Below are 14,187 nucleotides of genomic sequence, written 5' to 3' on the forward strand. Positions count from 1 at the left end.
CTTATTCACTGATGATGTTAATTTAATGCTAATGATAATATAATCTGAGTGGATTTTTACCTTTATGGCAGCATTTATATCCTGAATTGCAGCAAAATTATCACCCATCTGAAGAGAGACCACAGCTCTTCCTTCATAGGCTAGGTAGCTCTTCGGATCAACTTCTATGGCAATGGTAAAGTGGTTCCAAGCTTTCTGGAATTTTCCTTGGGCCTAAAATAATTTTCCATTTACACCAAGTAGGAAATTGTCCATATCATGACAAATGTTTATGATTCTAACTTAATCAAATAAAGCCTTTAGTAAGGGTATATTTAAATTATGCTTAATCTAAGATATTTTAAACAAGGAAGTAGGCTGTACTGTGAGTGCATTCAATTGACTGATTACCTCTGAGCATTTATGCTGAAATTTTAATTAACTGAAATAAATCTAATTGTCAGAGTCATCTCTTATACCAGTCTTGAACAACATAAAATCTTGACCACAACGGGAAACACCAATGCTTCTGACAATCACCACAAATTTTACATTGAGCTCTGCACACACAGGCAGGAATTGTCTATGTGCTTGGCATTGAATCTCCAGTTATACATACTATACATAATAAAATAAATATGTGTTGAATAAGTAAATGAATAAACTAATGGTGTAAAACCTATTTGATAAATTGTACCAGCATCACACATTCCATGAAAACTGCATGCAAATCTACCAAGCAGGTGTTTATACCAACCTTAGCGCCAACTGGAAGAAAAGAAAGAAGGTTAGGAGAGGACACTTAACAGAATGATGTCAGAGTATTTCCTAGAGAAGGCCATTTGGCAACTAAATACCTCATCACAGGAAGGCAGTGAGTTGATAAATTCAGCACAGTCCAGGGACTGTCCTTTATTCCTGTGGGTTCAAAATCCCAACTTGCCAGAGCCTCAGAAGCGGACTCTCACATAAACCAAGCAAAGCCCAGTGACTCTTGCATAAAACTAACACGAAATATAACTAATAAGTTAACTAGATTTTGTTCTTTAACCAGTAAAGCTTCTCCCTCACAGTAAATTATGTGGAAAGCAACATCGTCACCACATGTTCATTTGATGAACAAGGAATTGAACTTGTCTGTTCCTGACAACAATTGTTTTGCTCACTTCCATAACTCTAGTGCTAGGCACATAGTAGGGGTATCTGTTTCATATTTGTCCAACAAATGGTCACTCTTCCCCCGAACAGGAGTTGATGGGCCTCTCTAACTCTCCTTTTTCAGTCCTTCCTTTCCTGATTCAAGTCTTCCTCACACTAATGTGTTTTTCAATCCTCCTTCAGGTTGATATATATCAGTGAGATCTTCATAAAACACAAATCTGATGTCACTACTCTGGTGAGTGACATTCACATTTTTAACTGACCTGGACCATTTAAAAAGACCTTCACCTCCAGTCATTATTCAATTCAGTCTCATCCCATACCACTCTCCCCTTGTCCATAACATTCCATCCCCTTGAGCCCTCTGTCTCTTTCTCACAAGACTTAATAATGGGCTGTTCCCTCTCTCTGGAACACCTTGTTCTAAGCCCTAACTCCTAGTTCTAATTACTAGTCTTTCACACCTCAGTTTAAATGTTAATTTCTCAAAAAGCCTTCCCTCACCCCTAAAATGAAGCTAGGTTCCCTTGTTATAAGTTGTCCTAAAACCCATCCTTTTTCTTTGTTGCACTTATCCTGAATAGAATTAAATAATTATTAATAAGACTGCTTGGTGCTTATCTCTCCAGTAAACTCTACAAGAAGAACCAGTGTATTTTGGGCACTGCTGTATCACTAGGCCTAGATCAGTTCCTGTCCTATACTAGGTGCTCAGTAAATCCTTGTTGAATGCAATGAATGATGCTGTTAACACATTTCTTTTGATTGCAGTAAATTCTAGCTGTTTTAGGAGTCACCCTGTCTCTAAATTGACTTTGCAAATTTCTACTGTGATCAAACAAGGGCTAATTTTATGTTTAACACTCAGAAGGCAATCTTACTTCCCTTATTAATCAGTTCTTGGGCGTACCTCACTATAACCAAACCCACAACCACCTCCAATATTATTAATCTTACTTTTAAGTAAGTAAGTAAGTGAATAATCAATATTACTCACTTACTTTTAAATGAAAAAAAAATTCAACTTTAATGACAGATTATTAATAGGAATTTCTGCAAATTACCGTAATTTAAACATACTTTGGACCACTGTTTAAATTTTTTAATATTAAAAGGGATAAAAAGATTATTCCTTTCCTTTTCATGGAAAATGTAACACATCTAGCACTTTATTCCACGAATACCACTACATCTTTTGTTAGCGCAAATAGCTCGGTGAGTGCATGGGTCAGGTCAGAGTGTCCCAGAGATCACTCAGAGACCTGCTTGACAACACAACAGAGCAACACCCTTCCAACTTGCTGGAAGGACAAATGCCTGGTCTCTTGCCTTCCGGTATGTTCTAACTCACTGCCATGTGGAAGATGACCTGAATTCAGAAATCCCTATACAGTGGTTGTCTGATCCATCGCATAGATCATACATTGTTTATTCCCTTTAGTTTTTCACTAATTTAATAGGCCAAAACCTATGGAGCCCAGGTATAAGCTAGTGAAACAAATTTTAGCCAGGTTCTTATATGTGAAACTCATCAGGCAAGTCTTTAAAGTTGTCTATAAGTGTGGTAGGTATAAGGGGGTGAGGTAGAAAGGGGTGCAGGCGTTAAGGAAACTCAAGTTCAGAAGATCCTCATCTCACTATCACACCAGGTCTCTGGGTATGCTCTCCAGGCAGGCTCCCTGTAACTCACCAAACCCCTGCTTCTCACTGCTGCTCTGAATACGAATAAGAAAAGAAAGGTAAAATGTTCATAGCCAAAGAAATATCATGTATCCCCATCACCACTAAAAGGCCAAATATACTCTTTTTCTTGTCCAAAGGTGCTTTCGTGGTAAAATGTTGTTATACAATATTACCTGCAAATTATAGCCTAAACAAATTCTGGCTTTTGTACAGACTGGATTAAAATGCAGTGCTTTCAGAAAGTCCTTCTGTGCTTGTTTGATGGCCTCATCATGTCCATATTCCATGTAAGAATTTCCCCGTCCAATGTAAGCATCCAGAAAACATGGATCAATTTTAACAGCCCAGGTAAAGAAATTGACAGCTTCTTCAAACTCTTTATTTCTGAAAATAAATTAAAATATTGATGCTTTCTGGTGAATAATCTAACTGCTTTCCTGTATATAACCTCTTCATAAAGAAATGCATTGACCTTAAAAAAACTTAATTTTTATTATTTTTTATAATCATAAGAACTAATTGTGTAAGTCCATATGACCTAAGGCAGCCTGATGGATTCTTTAAAGATATTGGTAAAAGGAAAGAGGGGAGGTAAGAGACATTTTTATAGCAGAATATGCTGGGACGACATGCTAGAGTTCTTTTTCAGAATTATAAAAATCTGAATGGCATTCTTGAACCTGTTTTTAACAGTTATCAGTGGCCAGTATAGAAAAATATATGCTATTATTGATAAAATACACTATTTAAATCAGATTAAAATAAATTCATTGTTATTTATTTAATATGTCCTTTATAATGAAAGGAGCTAAATTTTTATCACATGGGAGTTCTTACTTCAGATCTTCTATAAAGGCAGCCCATTTCATTTTGGACACCAAGAGAGGAGGGGAGAAAAAGAAGTAAAATGCATTTTATTTATTAACTTGTGAATATATGTGACTAAATGATAACTCTGCCTCTCTATCTTCCTTAATTAGTCTCTTATGGTGAGGAGAGGGTTGTTGAAGGAATCGAATATTCCCATGTCCATGGGTATATAAAGTCACTTTTCCACTTCACATGCATATCTAATAATTATTTTTAATCTCAATTAATATGGAGAGTCTAGAATTTTTTTTAATAGAATGAAGGCACTAACACTGAATAACTGCTTACTTACCAGGTACTGTGCTAAGTGCTTTACATATGTGATTTTACTTAATCCTTCTAACATTTCTGTAAGCTTGTTATAACTTTTTATATTTTATAGATTAAAAGAATATCATGGCTCAGAAAAGTTTGCACATAGTAAATAGCATGCTAAGATTGCACAGAGCAAATATCTGGGACTCAAACTCAGGTGAGCCAGACTCCAAAATCCATGCTTTCCCACAGTCATCTCTACCCACATTCTTCACCTTTAACATACTTGTAGTTGGTGCACAAGAGCCAGTGAGCTGATATCTCAACAGTGTAGTCAGAAGAAAGCCTTGGAGTTCAAACCTAAGCCCGAACATACAAATTAATAGTAACTTTTCAAAATTGTTAGACGGATCAAATGACAGCATGTGAAAAACCCTTAGCACAGAGACCCTCACCCAATAAAGATTATTATCTTCCTTCCATTCTTTTCATTACTTCTCAAAAAGTTTTCAAATTTTTATGAGATGCATCATTACTTTGCTGACTTTTCCTTTGTAAAATACATGGAACCCAGGGTAACTGTTCTAGAAACTATCATCTCTTAGATATTACTCAGCATTATCTTTTAAAATACTGTTTCCCAAACCTCAGCCCCTCCTTTGTTGCCTATGTTCCACCTACACTATCGTTTACTTAGTGTTTTTAAGTCAAGTCACTCTTTTACTTAAGTAAATCTATTTTTTAAAAATAACTTAATTTCAATACCACAAATACAAAATCAGTATCTCATGCTATAAACAGAAGGCAACCATAAAAATAAATAAATATTGGAGTTGGATAGTGTAGTCTGCAGAAAACTAAACCTGAGAGCTGTACCATCTATTACAAAGTGTGGGAAAGATGTTAAAGACTAACTCTTAGCTGACACCTTCTCCTTGATGTATTCAGAAGGTTTGAGAAAGAATTCACTTTGAAACTGAAAAGCAACTCAGCTTCTCATAATGTGATTCAATATTTTTTTAATGCTTGTGCACACCATGAAAAGTAATGGAGTTACTCATGATATTTGCTCCATGTTTTGGCAAACACTACCCAAAAGCATTCACCAAGTATTGTGTCAGAAGATCACACAAGAATCAACAGTGAAGCACCAGGAAAGCCTGGCCTCTGACGTTACAAACAGGGGAAGGTTAACATTCACATACGTGAGCCAACTGGTATCTTCTGAGTTCACTCTGTGGATTCTCACTAAGAAAACATGGGCTCCCTTCCCTCAAGTAGTTTACAATGAAACTATCCTCCTCCTTCCTGACAACTGGCACTACTTGAGAAGTAAAAGTTCACTGAACATAAGGTCACAATGCTTGTAGCCACTTTCTCACTGTATTACAGAAAAAAATTCTAGCATAAATAACAAATTTTTTATCAAGAATAATTACACAGTAGTATTCCTGTATAAAAATGCATTTAGTTGGTAGGTTTTGTTATGCTCAGTATTTCTATCTATGGATAGTGAACTACTTACTTATGATGCATACCTATGGTGACCATGTAAACTGAAGTTTACAGGGCAACCCCAGCTCTCTCATATTTTTCCCACAAAACATTGAAATGCTTCTGGTATATTTACATCCAAATTGTATCATACACATTGCTCCCCTCTTACCCAGAGGGAGATTTAAAATCCTTGTTGAGTACATATGCCGATATATGGTTTATAAAACATAATCTCACCCTTCGAAGAGTCTAACCAATTTAAAAAGAAAAAGAATAAGCAATGAATTGAAGCTATTTTTCTATACATATCTAGTTACCAGCACTAATGTTTAACGAACATCTAGTCTGTTCTGACTAAGTAAATAATCTTTAAACCTTAAACCTGGAAAGAGATCCCGAAAGCTACCTAGCAAGCTCTTCAAAGCTGATGATAACTAAAAATCAAGTCCAGAGGAGGTGAGAGAGCCAAAGCCAGAAACTCCCAGCCCCCTCCACCACTAGAAAAAAAGAAAAACTCCATAGACACAGCAACTTCATTTTTCTGAAGATACGTGTATCACACAGTGCCCTGCAGGTTGGAGCGCCTGTTAAATAATCACATGGCAGTTAGACAATGAAAAAATGCGGCAGTGTCTCTTATATCAGGATACAGGTTCACTGGCACATAAATTGTTAAACATCAATTACACAAATATAAAAGTATATGAAATTAGTTTTTCTAAAACAAAAAGTGTTTGTATAAATCTAAAATAACGTGATCACTGACGGAAGGTGCATGCCTCTCATTATGGTGTCTATTAACTAAGAATCGTGTGCTCAGCTTGCAGGCTAGGCCACGGACACCAAGGCCCACCTCATTTTCCAAATTAATCACATAGGTGACCAGATGTGCCCTACTGAGTTGTACAAATAAATCATAAATACCTCCCAAAACTAAAGAATGTGGCTTGCAGAGTCGAAGATTCAGAAATATTTTATGCAAATATAAGAATGGTAAAATAAATGTGCTGAAGTAAAAAATGGACAGAATATGTAACTCTGAGCCACCAGGCTCTCCCTCTGTGACATTTTTTTTTTTAATCTTAAGGTAGGCTTTCTCAAAGAGATCTAAAAATTAACTCTACCTTAACACTCTTAGTGACCAAATTGGGCAACAAGTAGGATATTCAGCCTAAGGAATGTTGTCTCCTAGCAACCACAAGAGTGAGAACCAGAGATATACAAAGGCACACTTCAAAAGTCTTCAACCCCACGAGTTCAAAGATCAAAGCCCTAAAATTTAAAGATTTATTACTTTTCAAAAATTTTCCAGATGGGAAAATTTTTACTTTCTCCACTATGAGACGCCAATAGTGAATCTCATTATTTGCAAACCATGCTGCTGTAGTAATAAGTTATAGCTCACCTTGAAAAGCAAAAATATTTTTCCTGAAATAAATGTAACCAATCACTAAACATTCCTTATTGTTAAATTCAGTAAAACTGTTAAAACACATGGAATTGGGACTATGAGTTATCAGAGCTTTACTGTTGATTTAAATTCTACTTTTATTAAAGGACAATAGAGATTCTAGCGGGATGATGAAAGGTGGTTGCTTGGAATTGCAAAGCAGTATCAGATTAAGGAGGCTCCGCCATATATACCCAGTGATTACATTTCATAAAAGAGATCAGGAACTGACACACGGAGAAATTTACTGACTCTAATAGTTGCAAAACATCGGAATGAGGTTGAGAAAAATTTTGGTGTCTATTTTTAGTTTTAAGAGAATTCAATGACCTCAGACATTTTTGGCCTGCACTCGCCTACCAAAACAAACACATCAGTCATAGTTATTCCATTTCTTTTTAAGAATGACAATTACTTAAAAAGATGAATTGTACAAAGGTTGCTGGATTAAAATAGACAATGGTCTGACTGTGTTTTGCTGTTTGTATAAAATTAAAGGTCTGAGACCAGTTTAGGCCTTTTAACCAAAAATGCCTTCACAAGTTCCAGTTATTACACTACTATGTTCATAAAATTTTAAAAATCTAATGCTCTTAGGGAAATGTACCTGTACTAGCTATGTCCTAAAAGGGGAAAACAAGGATTTCAGTTTCCTAAATAATTCAAACTATGTTTTATTGTCTAAATTGTATATTTACACAGCCTAGTATACTATCCTAATTTCCTCATCCAATTAACTGCTATGGTTTCTCTCATGAAAAATAATGCTGTAAACTATTACTTAACCAAATACACTTTATTTCACATTAAAATACTCATGGGCTGCATTTCTATGCTTTTAAAAGCAAAGTGTTTAGAAATTAATTTTTAGATGTCAAATGTATGTGTAGAAATGTAAGTATTATAGTTAGCAAAATCAATCTACTATACTCTAATATTATCTCAGAGTAAATTTTAAACTGATCTTCTTCTGTATTTTAGCCTCATATAACTGTTCTTTTCTCCCCTCTATAACTTACTTATTCTTACAATAATACCAGAAACAGGTAATAATGTTTTAAGTAATATATTTTTTGTAGACTTTATTATACCTTGTAGATATTTACTGGTATTATTTTAATCATTTTTAGATTTAGAAATGCTTTCTAAATGTAAAATTTTCTTGGAAATATAATATTTTTCTAAATCAACCTCTCTTCCAAGAAACAGGCTTTCTAAAAGTTAGTTCCATTTTATGAACAAAGTTAATAACTTTATTTTATTCTTAGATATTTCAAGTTATGCATGATTTCATTCTGTGTATTACCAAGGTCCTTTCCAATAAATGGGCTTGAATCAGATGGATACCCGCAATGCTATGATGCCGGTTTTTACTTGCTGACTTGGCTAAAATAGTTTATTAGTAGGTAGAAGAGTGCTGATACAGGGATTCTTTGTGCCTCTCTCCATTTTTGTACTCTGTCACTTCCACAATATTCTCCTCTGTTTCTTCTATTCTATTATAATTATAAATCTGATGGTCTCACTTGCTCTCACTTCAACATAAATTGCACCCCATACCTGTGACAGCATATGGCAGTAGCTTGACAAAGGCTCACATTAGTCTTGCTTATCAGTGCAGCTTGTTTAAAATCCTGAAACAGTTTTACAAATTTTTGTTAATTTTACAGCATTATATTTTGTGCTTTCTTAAACTTCCTTCTAACACTGATTCTACCGTGAATAAAATTTACACAAGCATTAAAATATACATCTTCTTAAAACCCTTATTTTTTCCTTTTAGTATCACATGTAGAGCGAGAACAGATGGAGCAGAGGAAACCCATAACCAAAAACTCACTCAGAATCTTGCGCTACTGTCCACTTTTCCTGTGATTTTGCCTGGTATTATAATGAGGTATCAGGTTTACTTTCTTGTTATTGTTTTTTCCCAATGAACACCAGAGACTTCCCTATCCAGACAGAGGTAGAAATTTACCTGCAGAGAACCTTATGACTATAGGACAAACAGGCACTCAGGCCCAGGGAAAGGGCATAACTGAGCCTCTATGTGGATTAACTAAAGCAGCTGCTACCTCTGGAACCCACACTTCTAGGGGAAAATGTGTCATTTTATCCAGAGATCCTAGAGGCCTCCCAAGAGGGAGCAATGGAAACGCTGACCACAAGATTTGAAGTCAGGGCAGTCAGCTGGGGTGGACCTGAATGGCACTGGGGAAGAGGTTAAGAGAACTAAAAGTGCGAAGTCTGCCAGAGATCCTGCCGCTGTGGCACCAGAGACACAGTGTCTGAAGCTCTTTAGCTTTTCAAAGCCCTACATCAACAACTGAAACCTGAAGCAAAATAAGAACACCACTAAACTGAAATAAATAAAATATCTAAATATCTACATATCAAAAGATCATGTCAACTGCAATGAGATATATATGTATATTTGTGTGTGTACATATATACATAAATTATGTGAGATTGATTTCAATGTTTGCCATAAAATGGGAAGGAACCTTCCGAAAGTAAGAGTTCAAAGCCTATGAAGGAATAAAAATGGCTCTGTTTTTTCCCAGAGGACTGCTTCAGCAAGAATCTTCTTGGGCAGTTTTGGTTGTGAGCTCACTTGACCAAGCTAGACTGTGGAGAGTACTCTATCGTCCCCTGGAGTGACTAAAGGAAACCCTTCCAGACTCCTTTCTCATTTCCAGGAGGCTGGGACGTGGGCATTCTACAATCTTAAAGGGCAAGTGTCAGAGTTCTGGTTTCTACCCAACAAGGGAGGACCCAACCATAACAACAGTCTCCCTCCTCCCTCTCCTCCTCCATCCCCTTCCCCTCCCCCTCATCCTTCCACAAACCTTCCTTGGCTGTACTAGAGAGAGGAAGATGGCTGTTTTATGGGGGTAGAATAAGTTTTCTGCTAATACTGGGGGTGGAAGACAGAGCAGTACGGTCAAACTGAGCACTCTTGGATCCTACTGGAGGAGAAGGGTATTAGTCACAGACCCATCTGAGAATATGGACTCCCCACTTAGATTCCCAGCATATTTTGATACTAAATGGAATTATTTGGAAGAAAATAAGAAATTTATTGTCTAATCAAATATGCTACCAGATAACTCCCATAGGAGAATTTTTTTTTTCTGAAATGGGGGCAAACTTACAGTGTAACTGAGATTTATTACAAACATTCCCATTAACTTTGGGAGTTATAAGGAGTGACCACAAACTTAAAAGGCTGAGAATACCAAGTTTAGTTTTATAATCAGATAAAACTTACAAAAGTCAGCTTGACTCTATATATAAAATCATTGTGATGCTACATGGTAATTAGACATTATCAGCAACAGACACAAATGATGATTTAGGATTACTTAGAATAAAGCTAACTGCAGGGCTTCCCTGGTGGCGCAGTGGTTGAGCGTCTGCCTGCTAATGTGGGGGACACGGGTTCGAGCCCTGGTCTGGGAAGATCCCACATGCCGCGGGGGCAACTAGGCCCGTGAGCCACAACTACTGAGCTTGCGCGTCTGGAGCCTGTGCTCCGCAACAAGAGAGGCCGCGATAGTGACAGGCCCGCGCACCGCGATGAAGAGTGGCCCCCGCTTGCCGCAACTAGAGAAAGCCCTCGCACAGAAACGAAGACACAACACAGCCAAAAATAAGTTAATTAATTAAAAAAAAAAAGCTAACTGCAGTTTTTATGATTTTCCTCTTCTGCACTAGTTTTGTTTCTAATATGGATCATAAATAACAAACCACACAGAGTCATTCACATACAAAGCAAATTCCCTCCACTCCCTTCCTTCTGCTGATGAGTTTATTTGTAAGACCCTTCGCCTGCACCATCCTCCTGTGTGTCAGAGGATGCACTCTTGACCTCATCCTTCCCATCTCTGGAAACTTGCTCCATCACCTTCTTCTGTCCTTTGTAACTTTAATCCTTTTCTCACCACCCCGACCTAGTATGCCTTCCCTCAAACCTGCCTGCCCGCAAGCTACACACGGCTTTGTCTTTCTAGTTCCTGTCACTATCAATCTCTGAAAGCAGAGTCAACACTCACCATCTCCATGTCCCCAAACGCCATCAACTTCTTGTTGTTTAGTAAGTCCAATTTCATTTTGTAATTTGTAAACTGCCTCTAAAGGCATTTTTAAATTTATTTTTATTTTTCTCAAAGTAACTCATGTGTACAGGGTAGGGTAGAGGGTCCAATGAAACTAGAAAACTCACAATGCTTACAGGGATGCCCCGCGCCACCTCTCCTTATCTCTGAGCCCCGCTCCCCAGAGTCAACCATTTTTATATTTTGTTGTTATTTCTTCTGCTGTTTACCTCTGAATTTCTAAATAACATGAGTATTTTATCATGTTTAAGTTCCAACATAGGATAGAACTTAGCTACCTTACACCATCACTCCACACACCTCCCCTTCTCCCACCATCTCCATAGCCCTATGACAATGTGTTTATTTTACTCTTTATTTTACTTCCCTCAAGTGTAGAATCTTTGGCTACCCACTCATATTTAAGTTTTAAAATCTGGAATGGTAGTTTGGGGTGTCTGGGCACCTCTTCTCCACCATCTTTAACCTTGTGGGATTATGTCTTTTTTATTCCTTTACTGTCTTCCTGGTTTTCAAGAGGACAAAGAAATAAACAAATGTTCTCAATCCAACAAGCTTAACCATTAACTTCCTAAACAATTCCAGTTTAAATGCCGCACTCTACTTCCCGTGTTCTTATGAAGATCACACAACTATCAATTAACTAACATGTGTTCAGTGCTCATCCTACTTGACCTTTCTGTTAATCAATCATTCCCACTAAAAATGTTTCCCTGGTTAGGTTTTAAGACTCTGCTCTCTCCTGGTTCTGCATTTAGCCCTCTTATTATTCAGTCATATATTACTTCATTGGTCTACCTCAGCCAGCCTCTTTTTTAAAATTTTTCAAATTAATTTTTTAAATTTGCAGAGGGGAGAAACATTTTTTTTGTGCTTTTAATTACAGGCATATCTTGTTTTATTGTGCTTCGCAGATACTGCACTTTGTACAAATTGAAGGTTTGTGGCAATCCTGCCTCAAGCAAGTCTATTGGCTCCATTTTTTCCAAAAGCATTTGCTCACTTCGTGTGTCTGTATCACATTCTGGTAATTCTCACAGTATTTCAAACATTTTCATTATTATTGTATTTGTTATGGTAATCTGTGATCATCAGTAATCTTTGATGTTACTACTGCAAAAAAATTACAGCTCACTGAAGGCTCAGATGATGTTTAACATTTTTTATCAATAAAGTAATTTTTAATTAAGGCATGTACTATTTTTTAGATATAATGCTATTGCACACTTAATAGACTACAGTATAAACATAACTTTTATATGAAACAAAAAAGTCACTTATTGCTATATTCACTTTATTGCTGTGGTCTGGAACCAAACCTGCAATAATTCCAAGGCAGGCCTGTAGTGTTTGCAGGGCATATTTTTTTTTTCCAGCTTTTTTTACTTTTACCTATCTATATCTTATATTTAAAGTGTGTTTCTTGCAGTCAGAATATTGTTGGGACTTTTAAAAAATTCTAATCTGGCATTTTCAATATTTCAATTGGTGTATTTTGACAATTTCCATTTAATGTAACTACTGATAAGGTTGAATTTAGGTCTACCATTTTATTATTTGTTTTCTGCTGGTCTCCTCTGTTTCTGTTCCTTTGTTTTCTCTTTCCAGACTTATTTGGGATTATTTTAATTTTTTCATATTCTGTTTTAATTAAAATACTCTTTTTGACTGAGGAGGTCACATTTGAGAAGAAGCCTGAAATGAAACGAGGGTGTGAACCAATAGGAGGAATATTCTACACATAGGGAACAGCATGTGTGAGGACCCTGAGTCAGGAAGGGAGCCTGGCATTTCCAAGGAATAGCAAAAGGCCAGAGTGGAGTAACCTGAGTGGGGAAAAGAAGAACGCTGACAACGAAGTCAGATCAGTGAGCAGCAGTTAGGTCACTAGGGTCTTGGTTGGCCATAGTCAAGAGTTCAGATTTTATTCTAAGTGTGATGGGAAGTCACTGGAGGGTTCTGAGCACAGGAATAACTTGCTCTGCTTTATGTTTTTAAGAGGCCTCTTTGGCTGCTGTGTGGAGAACAGCATGTAGAGGGAAAAGAGCAGAAGCAGAGAGGCCAGTTGGGAAGCTACTGCAGTAATCCAGGGGAGAGAAGGTGGAGGCTGGAAGGAGGAGGAGAGCAGTGGCAAAAAATGAGAAATGACTGAATTTAAAATATGTTTTGATAGCAGAGCTGACCACACTTGCTCATGATTTAGATGTGGGATGTGAGGAATGAGAGGGATCAAGAATGATTCCCACCAGACTATGACCTCCTCAAGGACTAGAAATCTGTCTTATTGATATTTGTCTCCGTATCTTCAATGCCAATGTCAGTACCATGCCTTGTCTGAAGGAACACAGGATTTGGAATCAAGTGAGACCTGAGTTCAAATCTTGCCCCAGTACTTCCTGGCTGACTAAGACTTGATTTAACCTCTTTTGAATATCAGCTTCCTCTTCCATAAGTTACAATCATAAATTGTGCAGCATTATTGAGAAGCTGGCAGGTGGTAAGTGTGCAATAACTAGAGTTAATGTTGTTCTTAAGTACTAAATAAATACTTACTAGGTAGATAACACAGGCCCTTCATTTAATTCTCCAACAGCTGAGGTCTTTTGCTTCCAACCCCCATTTTCCTCACTTTCTCCACCCAACACTATTGCCCAGAGTTCCACAGATTTTTGCCTACACCAAACAAAGCTTCCCCTACCTGAGGGAATTCTGAGTGGTATACCTCAAAACCAAAACCTAAGGGAGTTCAACCCTTGAAATTACATTTCACCATAGTGTAAATTGCCTAGAATACAGTTTCTCAGACACTTCCTTAATAATAAGTAATTTTGTGGGACAGAATCTCAAAAGATGACTCCAGAAGTTGAAAAATAATATCAATACAAGGAAATTGTGAATGAGAAAGAGCATTAAGCAGCGAAGTAAATGATACATAAATCATTTTATTGAGTTTTGTCTGTAGCTAAGACACTCCCTTAGGGGAGATGATAGTCTTGATGTTTCATCAATTCGGAATTTTTTTTTTTACATATTGGCTATTTATCTGTATTAAAAAACAAGGTAAAAAACCACTTTTCTTGCAAAGCTTCTATTACTCATTCAAAGTATTTCAACACAATTCTTGCTAAAGTTGAATTATTGCTCATTAATATTGCCATTTGTTATCAAGAAAAA

The 14,187-nt window shown here is 36.8% G+C and overlaps 1 protein-coding gene across 1 annotated transcript in view; it reads right to left on the reverse strand.

Annotated features, from left to right (window-relative positions):
* The window catches only part of TTC6 (tetratricopeptide repeat domain 6), a 209,006-nt gene that overhangs the window by 10,221 nt on the left and 184,598 nt on the right, over positions 1–14,187 (reverse strand). The window contains exons 27-29 of the mRNA XM_082449105.1: positions 8,456–8,529; positions 2,997–3,207; positions 61–213 (exon numbers count right to left, since the gene is read on the reverse strand). Of these exons, the coding sequence (XP_082305231.1) occupies positions 61–213; positions 2,997–3,207; positions 8,456–8,529 (438 nt within the window). The remainder of the gene's footprint in view (positions 1–60; positions 214–2,996; positions 3,208–8,455; positions 8,530–14,187) is intronic.

Source organism: Balaenoptera physalus (genome assembly GCF_965194825.1).
Source record: "Balaenoptera physalus genome assembly, chromosome: 2".
Classification (NCBI taxonomy): domain Eukaryota; kingdom Metazoa; phylum Chordata; class Mammalia; order Artiodactyla; family Balaenopteridae; genus Balaenoptera; species Balaenoptera physalus.